General features: G+C 45.6%; 1 protein-coding gene across 1 annotated transcript in view; it reads right to left on the minus strand.

Moving 5' to 3' along the window:
• Positions 1 to 17,822, minus strand: part of cacna1ab (calcium channel, voltage-dependent, P/Q type, alpha 1A subunit, b) — a 121,410-nt gene that overhangs the window by 68,986 nt on the left and 34,602 nt on the right. The window contains exons 11-19 of the mRNA XM_056279719.1: positions 13,898 to 14,005; positions 13,759 to 13,763; positions 13,106 to 13,218; positions 11,915 to 12,046; positions 11,661 to 11,733; positions 8,473 to 8,593; positions 7,572 to 7,639; positions 6,438 to 6,544; positions 2,253 to 2,406 (exon numbers count right to left, since the gene is read on the minus strand). Coding sequence (XP_056135694.1) covers positions 2,253 to 2,406; positions 6,438 to 6,544; positions 7,572 to 7,639; positions 8,473 to 8,593; positions 11,661 to 11,733; positions 11,915 to 12,046; positions 13,106 to 13,218; positions 13,759 to 13,763; positions 13,898 to 14,005 — 881 coding nt within the window. The remainder of the gene's footprint in view (positions 1 to 2,252; positions 2,407 to 6,437; positions 6,545 to 7,571; positions 7,640 to 8,472; positions 8,594 to 11,660; positions 11,734 to 11,914; positions 12,047 to 13,105; positions 13,219 to 13,758; positions 13,764 to 13,897; positions 14,006 to 17,822) is intronic.

Below are 17,822 nucleotides of genomic sequence, written 5' to 3' on the forward strand. Positions count from 1 at the left end.
AGCCCATGCAGAACGGCAGTCCCGATAGTCATCGTGGCATTAAACTCTCTTGGACAGTGAAAAAAAACCCATCTTTTTTGGATATGTTGGCTATATGTGTTTTTGTTTGTAGTTTGAATGTGTTTTTGTCTTTGTGTTGTACTGCTGTGGGCTGGGGGAAATGATATTTCATTTCATTTCATGTGCGCAGGTGCATGAAATGAAACCACAAATAAATGTTCTCGATTACTGAAAAGCAAACATATAAGCGTCAAACAAAACGATTAAATTCTCACTGATGCCCTTGTAAAACTGAAATTGAACAAGAGGCTTGTAACAAGGCATAAAAGGCACAGGCGTCATTAAACTTGCTATTACACATGCACAGAAAGAGTCAAGTCAAATCTACATGCTTTTCACCATCAAAGTGGCCATTGGCCTCAGTACGTTTACATGATATTAGAAAAGTGCATTTATTGTGTTAGTCCGACTAAAACTGGACTTTTAAAATACATGTAAATGTGTTAGTCCCACTGACATCTCACTAAATTGAATTTGTCGAAGTGGGACTAACACACCTAGATAATGCGGTCGGGGATTGATTTACATGTATGTATACGCCTCAATCGGCCCCGAACTGGCCTAGGCGTTCTGCGCATGATCAATAGTTCCCGCAGTCCAACAGGAACCAGCTGAAAGGGGGCATATCGCCACCTACCGTACCGGGGTCGATTCTCCCCCGGTTCTTATATACTGGGTTAACGACAGTAGTCAAATTACATGGCCTAATTGAGCTATAACCAAAGCTCGACTTAACTGTGCATGTAAACATAGTGAATGCTGGTACTATATGATCCCATCCAAGTAAGGCTTAATTCCAGCCCCCCCCCCCACCACACACACACACACACACACACAGCTCGAGCCACAGATAAACACAGTTTGGCAAACCGGACACCATTTGTGGCTCAACGTGGTTTTTTGGAGCGCTGAAAAATAGCTACCTGCTCAAAACCTGAATCTGTAGTCTACCCGGACATATCCAGGCGACCCCTGATAAGTGGAGATACTTTTCTCTCTCTACCTCTCTCATTTCTCTTCTTTTTAAAACGAAAGTCTGCAATTTATCCTGCCCCAATTCTGAGTCTGTTGCCTTCTTTGGAAGCAGCTCTGGATTTCTCTGCATGCCCCGCTTTAATAATGCATTGCTGCCAAGCACGCAGCTCACAGCCGTTCATATAGCAGCAGCAGCTAGCGCCACAGTAACTCTTTCACTTGCTTTAAAGGGACATCAGCCCCCGAGATCAAAACAGCTGTGACATGCTGGCATGACCTTAAATTCATGGAAATGAAAAAAAAATAAAATACAACAACAACCCAGGATCGCCGGTTCAAATCCCCGTGTTACCCTCGGCTTGGTCGGGCGTCCCCACAGACACAATTGGTTGTGTCTGCGGGTGGGAAGCCGGATGTGGGTATGTGTCCCGGTCGCTGCACTAGCGCCCCCTCTGGTCAGTTGGGGTGCCTGTTCGGGGGGGGGGGGCTGGGGGGAATAGCGTAATCCTCCCACGTGCCACGTCCCCCTGGCGAAACTCCCCACTGTCAGGTGAAAAGAAGCGGCTGGCGACTCCACATGTATCGGAGGAGGCACGTGGTAGTCTGCAGTCCTCAACGGATCGGCAGAGGGGGTGGAGCAGCGACCAGGACAGCTCAGAAAAGTGGGGTAATTGGCCGGATACAATTGGAGAGAAAGGGGGGGGAAATTAACCCCCCCCCCCAAAAAACCCCAACAGTTTTTTTGTTTACACAGTGTAGTCAGTATAGTGGCTCATTACTTTTTGAACAAATATTTTGACTTGGCTGCAGAAGAAGTTATCTAATTCTGACAAAAATAAATAAAACCATATAAAATTCCAATATAGAAATGAAGACCTCATTAATTAAAATGCCAGACAATTTAACGACTTTTAAGGCCGGATATTTGTCAAAATTAAATTTCAGACATCCTAAGACCTTTCAAGGACATCTGGTTTGACATTTCAAACTTTGGCGTCTAAACAGCTGAGGCTCCATGCAGCATCAGATGTTCAGACGTTCAGGAATTATGGCCCTGCGGGGCAATAATTCTCACAAACCAATCCTGAACTTGGGGGATAATTTTCCTTCAAGAGCTTGATGTAGTTTCAAGAACCAATCTTACAAAACCTTACAACCACTTCACACATGGTCTCATGTGTAAAGTGTGTGTGGGGAGGCGGGGTAGAGCTCCTCACCTCCTCTCCTTCCCCTCCCACCTTCCAGTCCTCCTGCTCCAGCTCGTTGTAGAGCGCCTCGCGGCTCGTCATCAGGTTCTGCCGACGGATCTCGCTGGTCCTCTGCTCCCACACAGTCTTGTTGCCCTTGGTGTGGTTCTTCTGCTGCTCCTTGCTGTAAATTTGGGCGGGGTCAGGAAGAAAAGAAGCGTGGCAGTGTACATTAGAAGTCAGATAAGTTGCATTATGTTTATAAAATCTGTATTCAAGAAATTAGTTTAAGTTGTTTTTCATTTTGGCCAATTATAATTCAGACCCTCTGGACTTCTTTGTCCATCCATCCATTATCCGCACCGCTTATCCTGCTCTCAGGGTCGCGGGGATGCTGGAGCCTATCCCAGCAGTCACTGGGCGGCAGTTGGGGGGGACACCCTGGACAGGCTGCCAGTCCATCACACGGGGCCGACATACATACGCACAACACATTCACACCTAGTGACAATTAGTACGGCCGATTCACCTGACCTACATGTCTTTGGACTGTGGGAGGAAACCGGAGCCCCCGGAGGAAACCCACGCAGACACGGGGAGAACATGCAAACTCCACACAGAGGACGACCTGGGACGACCCCCAAGGTTGGACTACCCCGTGGCTCGAACCCAGGACCTTCTTGCTGTGAGGCGACCGTGCTAACCACTGTGCCACCGTGCCACCCGGACCTCTTTGTATCATGGTAAATATCTCACTCTTTCAAGTAGGTCAAAACAAACACTAAGGGTACTTGTAATCATGTGGTAGACAAACTATATGCACACAACTGTATCACTCAAATGGTTTCACAGTATATTAAGAAATGCACTGATGAGCCAAAACATTATGATCACTCACGGGTGAAATGAATGACAACCATCTTCAGACAAGGGCACATGTCAAGGTCTGGGTAGATTAGATGGTAGGCGAACAATCAGTTCTCATAGTCAGCGTGTTGGATGCAGGAGAAATGGGCAGGAGTAAAGACCTGAGCAACTTTGCCAAGGGCCAGTTTGTTATGGCCAGATGACTGGGTCAGAGCATCTCTGAAACAGCAAGGCTTGTGGGGTGCTCCCAGTCTGCAGTGGTGAGTACCTACCGACAGCGGTCCGAGGAGGGACAAGCCACAAACCGGCGACAGGGTGTTGGGCGCCCAAGGCTCACTGATGCGCGAGGGCAATGAAGGCTAGCCCATCTGGTCCGAACTGACAGAAGGTCTACTGTGGCACAAGTCACAGAAAATTTTAATGATGGTTACGAGAGGAATGTGTCGCAACACAGTGCATCGCACCCTGCTGTGTATTGGGCTGCATAGCCACAGACTGGTCAGAATGCCCACGATGACCCCTGTCTACCATCAAAAGCACTTACAATGGCACACGAGCATCGAAACTGGCCCTTGGAAAAGTGAAAGAAGTCACCTGGTCTGATTAGTCCCATTTTCTTTTAGATCACGTGGACGGCCGTGTACATGTGTGTCATTTACCTGAGGAAGTGATGGCACCAGGATGCACTGTGAGAAGACGACAAGTCGGTGGAGGGAGTGTGGTGGTCTGGGCAATGCTCTGCTGGGAAACCCTGGGTCTGGCCATTCAATTTGACACGTGCCACCTACCTAAACATTGCTGTAGACCAGGTACACCCCTTCATGGCAATGGTATGCCCTGATGGCAGTGGCCTCTTACAGCAGGATAACGCCCCCTTATGGCCGGATTAACCCACAAGGCAGGGGGCCCCGGGGCACACACGTCCATTGCCCCCCCCCCCGCCCCGTCAGATAGGGTACGCAAACAATACTAAACATTGTTAAATGTAAAACCAATGCAAATACCCAACATGGTAGTCGATGCTATGCCAATCTGCATGGGACTCGGATGGCGACTACAAAGTACAACACAATTTTGAATCACAAAAGAATTTGTAGAGACTTTGTAGCTTGGGGCACTGCATCAGTAGAGACTGTAGCTTGGGGCCCCCGCATCAATAGAGACTAGCTTGGGCCCTGCATCACGATGCAGGGTTGGAACAAACATCCCTTTTAAGGTATGATTGGGGATCCCTACTATACGCGAACACAATACGCCTGACCTTTTGGCGCCCCTCATGGTCCGGGGCCCCGGGGCACTCGCCCGGCATGCCCGGTCCGTAATCCAGCCTTGCGCACCCTGCGAAACTGCAGACATTGTTTGGGAATGGTTTGAGGAACATGATGAAGTGTCCAAGGTGTTGCCCTGGCCTCCAAATACTCCAGATCTCAATCCAATTGAGCATTTCTGGGATGTGCTGGACTGACAAGTCTGATCCACGGTAGGTCTACCTCGCAATTTACAGGATTTGAAGGATCTGCTGCTAATGTTTTGGTGCCTGATACCACAAGATAGCTTCAGGGGTCATGTAGAAACCATGCCTCAGTGGGTCAGTGCTGTTTTGGCGGCACATGGAGGACCAACAACACACTAGGCAGGTGGTCATAATGTTTTGGCTCATCAATGTATGTAGAACTTAATTTGGGCTGACGTCATCCATGTAATCAGTTGCTCAGCCATGCTGTGATGTGCTCTCATCTCATTGTCTCCGGATGAATAAGGGTTGTGCGGATCAGAACAACTGTTACGTTTACTGGAGAGGCAGCCAGTTGTGAGGACTAGTGAGGACCAGGCAATTATCTGGAGATGGTCTAGTGGTGGTATTGTGTGCGAATGTGTGTATGTGTATCCCTTGTGGAATAGATATCGCTGGAGAGGGCTGGAAATGAGTTAACTGCGATACTCCAGCTGCAGTCAATTATCACGCATGCATGCCCAGAAACGCATACAATCAGAGACAAACACATAAACACATGCACACGCACACACACAGCAGTAACCATGAACACCGTGTAGTGTTCTTACTTTTTGAAGCCCTGCCCGTTTGCACTGACCTGATGTGTGTCTCTTTACGTTTACAGCCACTGTGTTAGGGGAGCTTGAGACACACACTCAGAAGACAAACCGTTTGGGCAAGTTTGGGTCAGAAAAAACACCACCGGCTTTTGTCCAGATCCAAATTGCCAATTGTGTCACACCAAACTACGTTTTCCAAATCCCATAATATCTGGACAAAGACAAACTTGTAATTTCATGGTTTCATTGAGTCTGTTAGAGATTGAATAACATTTACCCACCTTTTTGAAAAAATTTTTTTGGATTTCCCCCCCCCTTTTTTCTCTCCAATTGTATCCGGCCAATTATCCCACTCTTCCAAGCCGTCCCAGCTGTTGCTCCGCCCCCTCTGCCGGGGAGGGCTGCAGACTACCACATGCCCACCAGGGGGATGTTGCGTGTGGGAGGATCACGCTATTCCCCCCCAGTTCCCCCTCCCCACTGAAGAGGCGCCCCGACCGACCAGAGGAGGTGCTAGTGCAGCGACCAGGACACATACCCACATCCGGCTTCCCACCCACAGACACGGCCAATTGTGTCTGTAGGGACGCCCAACCAAGCCGGAGGCAACACGGGGATTCGAACTGGTGATCCCCATGTTGGTAGGCAATGGAATAGACCGCTACGCTACCCGGATGCCCAGGAGCAGCAATCTTTGAACTTAAATGTCCCATTGTCTTGTGTTTCTGCTGCCTGTGGCAGAATTCACACGCTGTCTCTTCTCTCTCAGAACAATTGGTTTAGTCCTGTCTTAGAGGATGGTGATTTACTGTGTGTGTGTGTGTGTGTGTGTGTGTGTGTGTGTGTGTGTGTGTGTGTGTGTGTGTGTGTGTGTGTATCTCATGTTAGAAAGGAGAGGTTCCAGTGAGTGATTAAGGAAGATTACATTTGAGTATGGCTTTTGTTTAAATGCAGCATATATGTGTATGTGAGTGTTTATGCATGTGTATGTATGCACACACAAGTGTGTTTTAGTATGTTTTCATGCATTTATGTGTTTTCGTGGCTATACGCATGTGTGTTTATGTGTGTGGCATTTCATGCATGTTTTGTGTGCATGTATGTTTTTGTTGCACTCAAGGTCATGGGAATGTGTATGTCTAGGTGTCCACTTGTGCATGCACATTTTTGTGTGTCCATGTGTGTGCAGGCCTGTGTGGGTGCATGAGCATGTCAGCTCTTCAGTGTGTGTGTGCGTTTGAGAGATAGGGATTGAGAGTTTGTGTGCGGGAGTTTGGGCGTGTGTGTACTCACGCTGCAATAGAGAGGTTGGCAGCTGACAGCGGGCTGACCTCCGCCACTTCCTTGGCTTTCTGTAGCGCTGTCTTCTGATTGGCTGCCTCCTCCTGTTCTTCCTCATCCTATGATAGAACAGAGAGGATTTTTTTGAAGCACAGAGGGAGATGCATGTGTGTGGTTTTGGATATTTAGAAAATGGGACAGTGATAATTAGCAGATCTAAAACAAAAATCACATCAAATACTCAACAAGGAAGAGAAAAGCACAAAAACAACAAAATAAGAATTTCAAGTAAGGCGAACAAAGTCACCTGTAGTTGACTAAACTAAACTGACCCATGACCATCCATCCATCCATCCATTATCCAAGCCGCTTATCCTGCTCTCAGGGTCGCGGGGATGCTGCAGCCTATCCCAGTAGTCACTGGGCGGCAGGCAGGGAGACACCCTGGACAGGCCGCCAGGCCATCACAGGGCTGACACACACACATTCACACCTAGGGACAATTTAGTGCGGCCGAGTCACCTGACCTACATGTCTTTGGACTGTGGGAGGAAACTGGAGCACCCAGAGGAAACCCACGCAGACACGGGGAGAACATGCAAACTCCACACAGAGGACGACCCGGGACGACGCCCAAGGTTGGACTACCCTGGGGATCGAACCCAGGACCTTCTCGCTGTGAGGCCACCGTGCCGCCTGAAACCACGACCAGTCCCTCCCTACACAGCAGCAGTCATGTGTTGCTAAAAAACCCACACAGCTACAGATTGTTGTTCTAGTATTATATTAAAGTATGATTCATTATGGAATATTCCTGAATCTAGTGTCTAACCTCCCTTAAGACATTCCCACACCAGCTCACAACATGTGAGACGTCATCAGTATATACACAACACAGAGTCATGAATAATTTCATATGGCAATTATTACTGAAAATTGATTGAAGACTGATTAGTTTTGGAATTAAATTTAGTGACTCGGTCACCCATCGCAAATGGGATGGGTGATATGTTTTTTAAGCCCCCCCCAATATCTTTTGAGCAAAGTTCTTCAGACTGAGAATAAGTGTGCTTTGGTTTCATGACGTGACATTAATCTTTTTGTTTGAATGGAAGGGAGGCTTAGTTTGGTGGTTTGGTCCTGTACCTTGGTGAGCTCCTGGGCGTTGGCCAGATTGTCCACAGCGATGGCCAAGAAGACGTTGAGCAGCGTGTCTTTAAATACAAGGAGTTAAGAGAAGTGGAAGGAAAAAGGACAGCGGGGTCCTGATTTCTCAGGAGTAACGAAGGAGTGGGGCGTTAGGAAGAAAAGTGAGAGAAAGAGAGGATGAGGCATTGAGAGCGTGGAGAGAGACAGAAGAAGCAGGGGAAAGGGAGAGAGATATTACGAGATAGATAGAGAGAGAAAGAGAGAGACGGAGAAGAAGTAGGGGAAAGGGGGAGATATATTAAGAGAGAGAGAGAGAGAGACGTAGGGGAAGGGAGAGAGAGAGAAGAAGAAGCAGGGGAAAGTGAGAGATATTAAGAGATTAGAGAGAGAGAGAGAGAGAGAGAGAGAGAGAGAGAGAGAGAGAGAGAGAGAGAGAGAGAGAAAGAGAGAGAGAGAGAGAGAGAGAGAGAGAGAGAGAGAGAGAGAGAGAGAGAGAGAGAGAGAGAGAGAAGCAGCAGGGAAAAGGGAGAGAGATATTAAGACATAGGGAGAGAGAGCGAGAAGAAGCAGGGGAAAGGGAGAGAAAGAGAGTGAGAGAGGAGAAGAAGGCACTGACATGTTCTTGGTCTTAATAGAATGACACACATGTCAAACCCCAAAGGTTTTGAACAGCAAGAGAGAAAGACACAACCATGAGACAAAAGATGTTGTGTGTCTGCAGATAAATGTAAAAGGTGTGCATGTGTCTGGCTGTGGGTACTTGAGCATATCTCTGTTTATGTATAAATATCTGTCAGTGCACTCCATGTACTAGGTCCCTTGTGTGTGTGTGTGTGTGTGTGTGTGTGTGTGTGTATGCACCCACAAGTTGTCTGTGCATGGGTGGTATGAAGGATACAGTTTCCAAAGAGTGTGAGAACAATGAAGAAGATGGAGAAGACCATTCCTTTGTCTGTGACACCACCCTGAGACTCAATCCCATCGTACATCACCATGTTCCAGTCCTCGCCTGTCAGAATCTACGGAGAGACAGACACACTGTCATGAGAAGCATGGCCTGACATCCTCACACACATGAAAAATTTTCAAAAAACACACACACACACACACACACACTAAATTTCACTACACTACATATATACTTAAGTCAATGAAACAAGTTGAGAGAGAAAGGCCCCTATGAAAGTCAGATAATGAGTTAGATAACGAGGGTGGTCTGACAGGACGCGGAAGCGGGGCAGGCTAAACCAACTGCTAGCCCATGCAGACCGGCAGTTCCGACAGTCATCCTGGCGTTCGTTCTCTTGGACAGTGAATTTTTATTTATTTTTTTTGATATGTTGGATCCATGTGGTTTTTGTAGTTTGGATATATGTGTTTTTGTCGTTGTGTTACACTGCTGTGGGCTGCGGGAAAAGAAATGACAAAAATTGTTCCTGATTCCTGATTGCTTTCAATCAATCAATCAAGTTCCATTTTATATAGCACTTTCAACAGCTACTCAAAGCACTTTACAACTAATTCACACACACACACACACACACACACACACACACACACACACACACACACACACACACATCATACACCGATGGCATGTCAACTATGCAAGGTAACAACTGCTCAGGTATTAAAGGTACAGCTCAGTTTTTCTTTTTTCCTCTATTTCAGTCTTCTAGTCCAACTTCTATCAGCTGATCTTTTTCCTCTGATCCTCATGATGTCATCACTTATTAACATACAGCCAATCAGAGCAAATCCTACAAATATGAAACCCCTCCCACCATTGCATATATTCGTCAATCAAAGGTCAGCTCATGAATATTACTAGACCACTCCCTCACAGTTATAGATAACGGTATAAATAATACAATATTAGTCATTTACAAATAAAAGGAATATTCCAAGTAAAATGCTTTGAGAAAGAAAGATTGTTATCCAGTTTACGGTCTTGAGCCCAGTTTTCCTCTGCTACAGCATCTTAAGTTGCACTAATGTTCTCTTTGCTGGGATGTTTCATTATTTATTCAGATGTCCCACTTGGCAACAAATGCTTTGTATTCAAACTCATTTCCCCTCCTGTTACTTGTTTTATATTTTGCATGATTACGTCTCACTGCTTCTCATCACGAAGACGCTCTGGCAGCACTGCTGATGAAACGTGTTTCAATGAAGCCATGAGACTGGAACTCAAGTGAATTGACAGAGGGGAAAAAGAGAGACGGGGTGAGAGAGACAGACAAATGGAGACAAAAAGAAGCAATACAGAGGAAAGAGAAGGAGAGAGTTAAATATAGAAGGGGGGAGAAAAAGAGAGCGAGATGGAGAGCACAAAGTGAGAAAGATGAGACGGAGAGAGGGTGAGAAAACAAACTAAGTAGTTTTCTCTGGTCAATGAAAAAGCCAAAGATGTGGAAAAGCACATGTGTACACACACACACACACACACACACACTTAATTGCCAAGAGTCACTCACTCCGAATCAAAATGACATGCCATTTACAAGTCTTACACTGCTGACTCACTATAGATCACAGGATCAAACGCAGGGTGTGTGTGTGAGTGTATGAGCATGTTTTTGTGTGTATGTGCTTGTGTTACACAACTCGACACTAAAAACTTCCACCCTCCTCCCCATGCTGTTTTTCACTTCATCTGTCTTTCCCTCTATGATGAGATAGCAGACAACAGTTCTGCGTGCTGCTGGGTGCAGACTATGCACCAGGCCGTGTGCCGTAGCGTATGTGCACCACAAGCAAGGAAGCCTAGAACTTCCTGCTGCCAAACAGTGCCCGGGGGAAGACAATATTTTTTGTGGGTTATGATTTGTTTGGTATGGTAAACAATGTTAAAGTTTTTATATAAAATAGAAAGGAGCTGGGGTCTATTCCGTTGCCAACATGGGAATCGCCAGTTCGAATCCCCGTGTTACCTCTGGCTTGGTCGGGCATCCCTACAGACACAATTGGCCATGTCTGCGGGTGGGAATTCGGATGTGGGTGTGTGTCCTGGTCGCTGCACTAGCGCCTCCTCTGGTCGGTAGAGGCGCCTGTTCGGGGGGTGGAGGGGGAACTGGGGGGAATAGCATGATCCTCCCACGCACTGCGCCCCCTTGGTGAAACTCCTCACTGTCAGGTGAAAAGAAGCAGCTGGTGACTCCACATGTATCGGAGGACGCATGTGGTAGTTAGTCTGCAGCCCTCTCCGGATCGGCAGAGGGGGTGGAGAAACGACCGGGATGGCACGGTAGATTGGGGTAATTGGCCAGACACAGCCGTTCATTCATTATCCAAGCCGCTCATCCCAACTGGGGTCACGGGGATGCTGGATCCTATCCCAGCAGTCATTGGGTGGCAGGTGGGGAGACACCCTGGACAGGCCGCCAGTCCATCGCCGCCAGTCCATCACAGGGCTGACACATTCACACCTAGGGGCAATTTAGTACGGCTGAGTCACCTGACCTACATGTCTTTGGACTGTGGGAGGAAACCGGAGCACCCGGAGGAAACCCACACAGACACGGGGAGAACATGCAAACTCCACACAGAGGATGACCTGAGATGACCCCCAAGGTTGGACAACCCCGGGGCTCGAACCCAGGACCGCGCTAACCAGTGCACCACCGTGCTGCCCTGGCCGGAGATAACTGGGAAAAAAAGGGGAGAAAAAAAATAATAGAAAGCAGCGATATAGTGTTTGGTCATGTTAACGCCATTACTTGATGGAAAAATATAGCTTGTTATGGGAAAAGCTCTGTTATCATGGAAACAACTAAGCTACTGCCATGCTACAGAAACTAGTTAAGTAGGTAGTATTGCTTCTTTTAATGCGTTACTCCCCCGACACTGTCACATACAATATAGGCAAGGCTCAGTGTTTTCGGTTTTTACGGATTTTCACTGAAAAATACCTAGATTTTTAAACTGATTTTCACCCGGATTTTATGTTTCCACGGATCCAAACGTTGTTCCTGTTCGTGTGAGGTTATGTAACAGTGTCCTCTTGTGGCGAAATTCGGCATGCTGGATGGCTTTGAAAAATAAAAACCAAAAACGCTGAGCCTTGGATATAGGACTCTCTCTTACCTGAAACACTGTCATGATGGCCGCTGCAAAGGTGTCAAAGTTAGTTGAGGGAGTCCCACCTTCAAAGTTAAACCTGCAAGATGGGATATGATAAAAATCAACGGACAGGGGGAAATAAGAAAGGAAGAAAGAAAGAACAAACAAAGAAGTACATGGTGAGAAAAACCATATGGCCACACAGAAGTAAAGCAGCACAAATTGGCCTCAGTTAATTTCCACTGAGCACCAGTGAATGTCCGAGCTGGGATACTGACTGTCCTCCGAACAGCTGCATGCCTAGTAGAGCGAAGACCACGATGAAGAGGAAGAGCAGGAACAGCAAGCTGACAATGGACTTCATAGAGTTGAGCAGCGAAACCACCAGGTTACGCAGCGGGGCCCAGTACCTGGGACAGAGAGATCGGGGGGGTGTGTGTGAAGGAGTCAGGCCAGGGAGGGAGAGATGAGGGATCGGAGTAAGGTGGCAGAGAGTAAAGAAAAGATGGAGAGGAAATGTGTGAGACAGAGAATGAAGGAGAGAGACATGTTACTCAGCAGGCCATAAAAAACAGCAAAGCATCAAAAACACCAGTCGTCAACATTCTTTCAAGAAACGGACAAAAAAAATGCTGATTGTTGGGTCAGCAAGAGAGGGAAACAGTCAGGTAGGGAGAAAGAGGAAGGGAAAGAGAGAAGGAGGGGGAAAGAGTTGAAAGTGAAGCATGTGAGAAGAATGAAAGCTGACTAAATGTCCACATTTTCTCAAACTAACAAAGAAATAACTCCTGTGTTGTGGGGCTCAGCTGCTTTACCTTGGTAAACTACACTTCGCCTACTGCTTTTACTGCTTTCACTCCCTCAGGATGTGAGGAAAAATACAGTATTGTACTGTCGTCTGCACACTCAGCATCTGGCCTACTGCTGACTAGCTATTTCTTTGTGTAACGATCACGAATGACTAGACTCGCTAGCCCGTTGGCTAACGGGTCGCACCCTTTAGTCGACTGGTTAATGTAGTTGCCCGTGGTGCCGAAACCTGGGAGACCCGGGTTCACGTCCCGGCTGAGTTTGCTACACCGCTGTCCGAAGTGGGATGGCGAGACCGTGAGGCCATCGGAAGCGCATGTGCCCAGCGGTGTGAGGGAGCTGGCATGCTGAAGCGCAGGGACGCGCTTCCTGAAGGAGGAGGAAAGCGTAACGATCACGAATGACTAGACTCGCTAGCCCGTTGGCTAACGGGTCGGACCCTTTAGTCGACTGGTTAACATAGTTGCCCGTGGATCTAGCGAATTCGGGGGGCAGCCGGCAAGTGAACCCGGGTCGCCCACGCCACAGGCGACTGTGCTAATCAGTCAACTAAAGGGTCCGACCCGTTAGCCAACAGGCTAGCGAGTCTAGCCATTTGTGATCGTTACAGTTGTATAACTCAGAGGGGGAGAGAGGGAGGGAGGGGGGAAGACACCTACTTTGTGACTTTGAAGATGCGGAGCAGTCGCAGAGCTCGTAAGACACTGATCCCAAAGGATGTGCCTGGTTTGATGGTGGCCCACACCACCTCGAAGATACTGCCCACAATAACCTTCACCACACACACACACACACACACACACACACACACACACACACACACGCACCCGCGCACACACACACAGCAAAAATATAATGTTTTCTCATACAATACTTCAGGGTATTGCAAGGTAGTTTTTGTATGAGGCTGTTAAGAGTCCCCGGCAAAATAAGTGTGTGTGTCTATGATCCCACCCACAACAGATTTTTACATCGGTCTTTAAAGAAATAATACTACAGGGTCAAAACAAAAGTATATGTGTAGTACATGTAAAGCATAATCTATTGCCTTGCAGCAAGATTAATCATTCACACACACACACACACTTGTGTGTGTGTGTGTATGTGTACTGCTGTCCCTGCACGCTGATGACAACATATGTCTGGATCAGTGCCGATAAGACAAACCATGGTGGGTCAAATTTACTTCATATGAAGTGATTCTGATTCCAATTTTGAGACTTTGCATGTGTTGATCACTTGATGCACTGCAAAGAAAAACAACCCAGCCTTTTTCATTACACACAACAAAAACTCTGTACCTCACTGCAACACCAACTTTGTATGTAGTTTTATACAGTGCATGTGTGTGTGTGTGTGTGTGTGTGTGTGTGTGTGTGTGTGTGTGTGTGTGTGTGTGTGTGTGTGTGTGTGTGTGTGTGTGTGTGTGTGTGTGTGTGTCCTCACCACACAGTCAAAGCAGTTGAATGAAGAGTGGAAGTAGGGCTGGGTGCCCAGACCATACATCTTTATCAGCATCTCAGACATGAACAGACCCAGGAAGATGAACTCTGCATAGACTGGAGAGAGAGAGAGAGGCTCAGGGAAATGTTCTTGTCTGTGGAGATCTAAACGCACGAACAGGCACCCAGAATGACTTTGTCTGTTCAGATGGCAATAACTACATTTGTAACTCACTTGATAAAGCCAATAAGTTTGTTTACTCCCACAGAAGCAACTGTGATCCAGCTACAAACAGACATGGAAAAGAACTCTTGATGCTCTGTCGCAGTCTGGGTCTGTATATCGTTAACGGTAGGATAAGAGGAGACACTCTTGGAAGACACACATTTTGCTCACCTCTTGGAAATAGCACAGTAGATTACGTAATAACCGATATAGACCCCTTGTCAATTAGAGCATTCACTGTCAAACCACTAACCCCCCTCTCTGATCACAGCCAAATCACTGTGTTCATCAAAAAGACAGAAATCAACGCTATCAAATCACAGCCCAGTAAGCTGCTCCACAAAAAGAAATCATGCAGATGGGCTGAAAACAGTACAGAGGAATTCAAGAAAGCCATTGACAATCACGAAATCCAAAATCTTTTAGATATCTTCCTAGATACCCCTTATATCCTCAGTAAAGAAGGTGCCAATCAGGCCATGGAAAAAGTTAACAACATATTTGAAAAAGCAGCAGAAAAAGCAAGATTAAAAAGATCAAGATCAAAACCAAAATTTAAGCAAGAAGATACCTGGTTTGATGCAGAATGTCAATCAATAAGGAAAGAACTTCGCAAGTTATCAAATCAGAAACACAGAGATCCAAATAATACATCAATTAGACTTCTATATTGTGAGACACTAAGGCTATATAAATGCACACTCAGAACTAAGAAAGCTCAGTACACCTGTAAGCAACTGACAGTGATTGAGGAGTCATTAAACACCAATAAATTTTGGGACAATTGGAATCGCTTCAAAAAAAACAAATCATGAAGAATTAGTGATACAAGATGAAGATATCTGGACAAACCATTTCCAAACTCTATTTAAGAAAGTCCAATCAGATCAAAACACGGACCAATGTAACATAATAAGCAAACTAGAAAAATTAGAACTGTCAATCAAGGAATATCAAAACCCACTCGACTCCCCATCACTGAGCAGGAACTTTTAGACCAAATTGGCAAGCTGAAGCCTAAAAAAGCATGTGGACCTGGTGGCATTCTAAAGGAAATGCTAACATCTATGAATGAAAAGTCTCAATGTGCTACACTTAAGTTATTCAACCTAGTTCTGAGTGTGGGTTATTCCCGATACCTGGAATCACGGATTAATCACACCGATTTTCAAAAGTGGAGAAAAAATTGGACCCCAACAACTACCGAGGCATATGTGTGAACAGTAACCTGGGGAAGGTATTCTGTAGTATTGTCAACTCCCGGCTAATAAACCTCCTTATGAAACACAATGTCTTGAGTAAAAGCCAGATTGGATTCTTACCAAACTACCGCACTACTGATCATATTTACACCCTACACACCCTAATTGAAAAACATACCCAAAATAAAAACAAATTATTCACTTGTTTTATCGACTTCAAAAAAGCATTCGATTCTATTTGGCATTACGGATTGTTCTACAAATTAATGGAAAGCGGTGTAGGGGGAAAAACATATGATATTATAAAATCAATGTACTTGGGAGCTAAGTGTGGAATCAAAATAGGATCCAAAAGAATTCACTATATCCCTCAGGAGTGCGGAGTGAGACAGGGCTGCCCTTTAAGCCCAACTCTGTTTAACTTGTATATCAATGAGTTGGCAACTATGCTGGAAAACTCACCAGCAACTGGACTCACTCTGCAAGACAGTGAGGTCAAATTCCTGCTCTATGCGGATGACCTGGTCCTTCTTTCACCATCGGAGGAAGGACTCCAGAGTCAATTAGACCTTCTTCAAAAGTTTTGTCAGACCTGGGCCCTGACAGTTAACATGAGTAAAACTAAAATAATGATATTTCAGAAAAGATCCAGATATCAGCGAAGACAGCACATATTTAGATTAGGACCAAATGAAATTGACCATACATTTAATTATACCTACCTAGGCCTTAGAATCAATTCTAGAGGAACTTTCAACATGGCAGTGAATGAACTAAGAGACAAGGCACGCAGGGCTCTACTTGCCATAAAAAGACAAATCCCTGTTGAAATTCCAATTAGAATCTGGTTAAAAATATTTGAATCAGTCATAGAACCAATTGCCCTTTATGGCAGTGAAGTGTGGGGTCCACTTGCAAGTCAAGAACTAGATAAATGGGAAAAACACCCAATTGAGACCCTGCATGTTGAATTCTGTAAAAACATTCTTAAAGTCCATCGGCACACCACAAACAATGCATGCAGGGCAGAACTAGGCCAATATCCTCTTCTGATCAAAATTCAAAAAAGAGCAATCAAATTCTGGAAACATCTAACTCTTTCCACTCTTTCCATTATAAAGCCTTGCAATACCAAGAGTTGAGCAAAGATAAGAACTCTCCTACCAAATTGGTCTTCAGCCATCCTGTTCCACTAACACATACTAACACTTTAGAGGCACAAGACCAGGTCCAAACTACACAACATATTCGGCTTCAACAAATTCCCTCAAACCTAAAAGACAACTATGAATATTGGCAATCTGAAACTAAATCCCAAAGCAAGATGCGATGCTATTTGGCCCTAGACAGAGAGTACACATTAGCAGATTACCTCATTCAAATAAAAGAAACAAATTTGAGTAACATACTGACGAAATACAGACTCAGAGAGCATCGCCAAGCAATAGAAACAGGCAGACATAAAAAGACCCGGATGCCAAAAGACGAACGTTTCTGTCAAGTGTGAAGACAATGTTGTCGAGACAGAGCTGCACTTTTTAGCTGAATGCAAGACATTCTGGGAAATCCGTGATTATTACTTCCAGGAATTTGAGGAGAGACACCCCAAATTCATGGCCCTGCCAAACCCCAGAAAACTGCCCTACATAGCGGCCCTGGCCTGAGTGTAGGACATTCAGTACGTTTACATGATGTTACAAAAAGTTGATTTATTGTGTTAGTTTATTGTGTTAGTCCGACTAAAACTGGACTTGTAAAAAACATGTTAACGTGTTATTCCCACTGAAATCGTACTATATCGAATTTCTCGAAGTCAGACTAAGACACCTAGATAATGCGGTTGGGGATCGATTTACTCTGGCATGTATACGCTTCAATCGGCCTCGAACTGGCCTAGGCATTCTGCACATGACCCACAGTTCCTGCGGCGGTCTTTCATCCAATACCAACCAGCTGAAAGGGGGCATATCGCCACCGACTGTACCAGGATCGGACATACTTCTGTCAATAAATCGATTCTCCCCCGGTTTTTGTATACTGGGACAACAACAGTAGTCCAATTACTAACAGTAGTCCAATTATCAAATTCATAATTTTCAATCCATTCATCAAGCTTCTTTGCCAATGTGTGTATTAATCGCCGCAAATCCGCCGTTGCCGCAACCACCACAAATCGCCACAAAATAAACTCAATTTCACAAATAAATGAACATTTTTGCTTGGTTTTTTTAAATATTTTTCGAACTGTGCAATCCTTGGAAAGTGCTGATTCTAAAGATACCTTTCTTTTTGTTCCACAGTGAGTATTTCTGGAGTTTTAAGCAAACATACAAACATACACTCTCGCTTTATATATATATATAGATGATACTGGACACCGACTCTACACAAGGACTATGGGTGAGTCCACGTACGACATGTACGTGCAGGCGCATGTGTGTATGTGCACATGTAATCATAGAGGAAGTTGGAGTTTATCAGTGTCCATCTATGTGCAAGTCAATAC

Source organism: Lampris incognitus, chromosome 5, assembly GCF_029633865.1.
Source record: "Lampris incognitus isolate fLamInc1 chromosome 5, fLamInc1.hap2, whole genome shotgun sequence".
In the NCBI taxonomy this organism is placed as follows: Eukaryota; Metazoa; Chordata; class Actinopteri; order Lampriformes; family Lampridae; genus Lampris; species Lampris incognitus.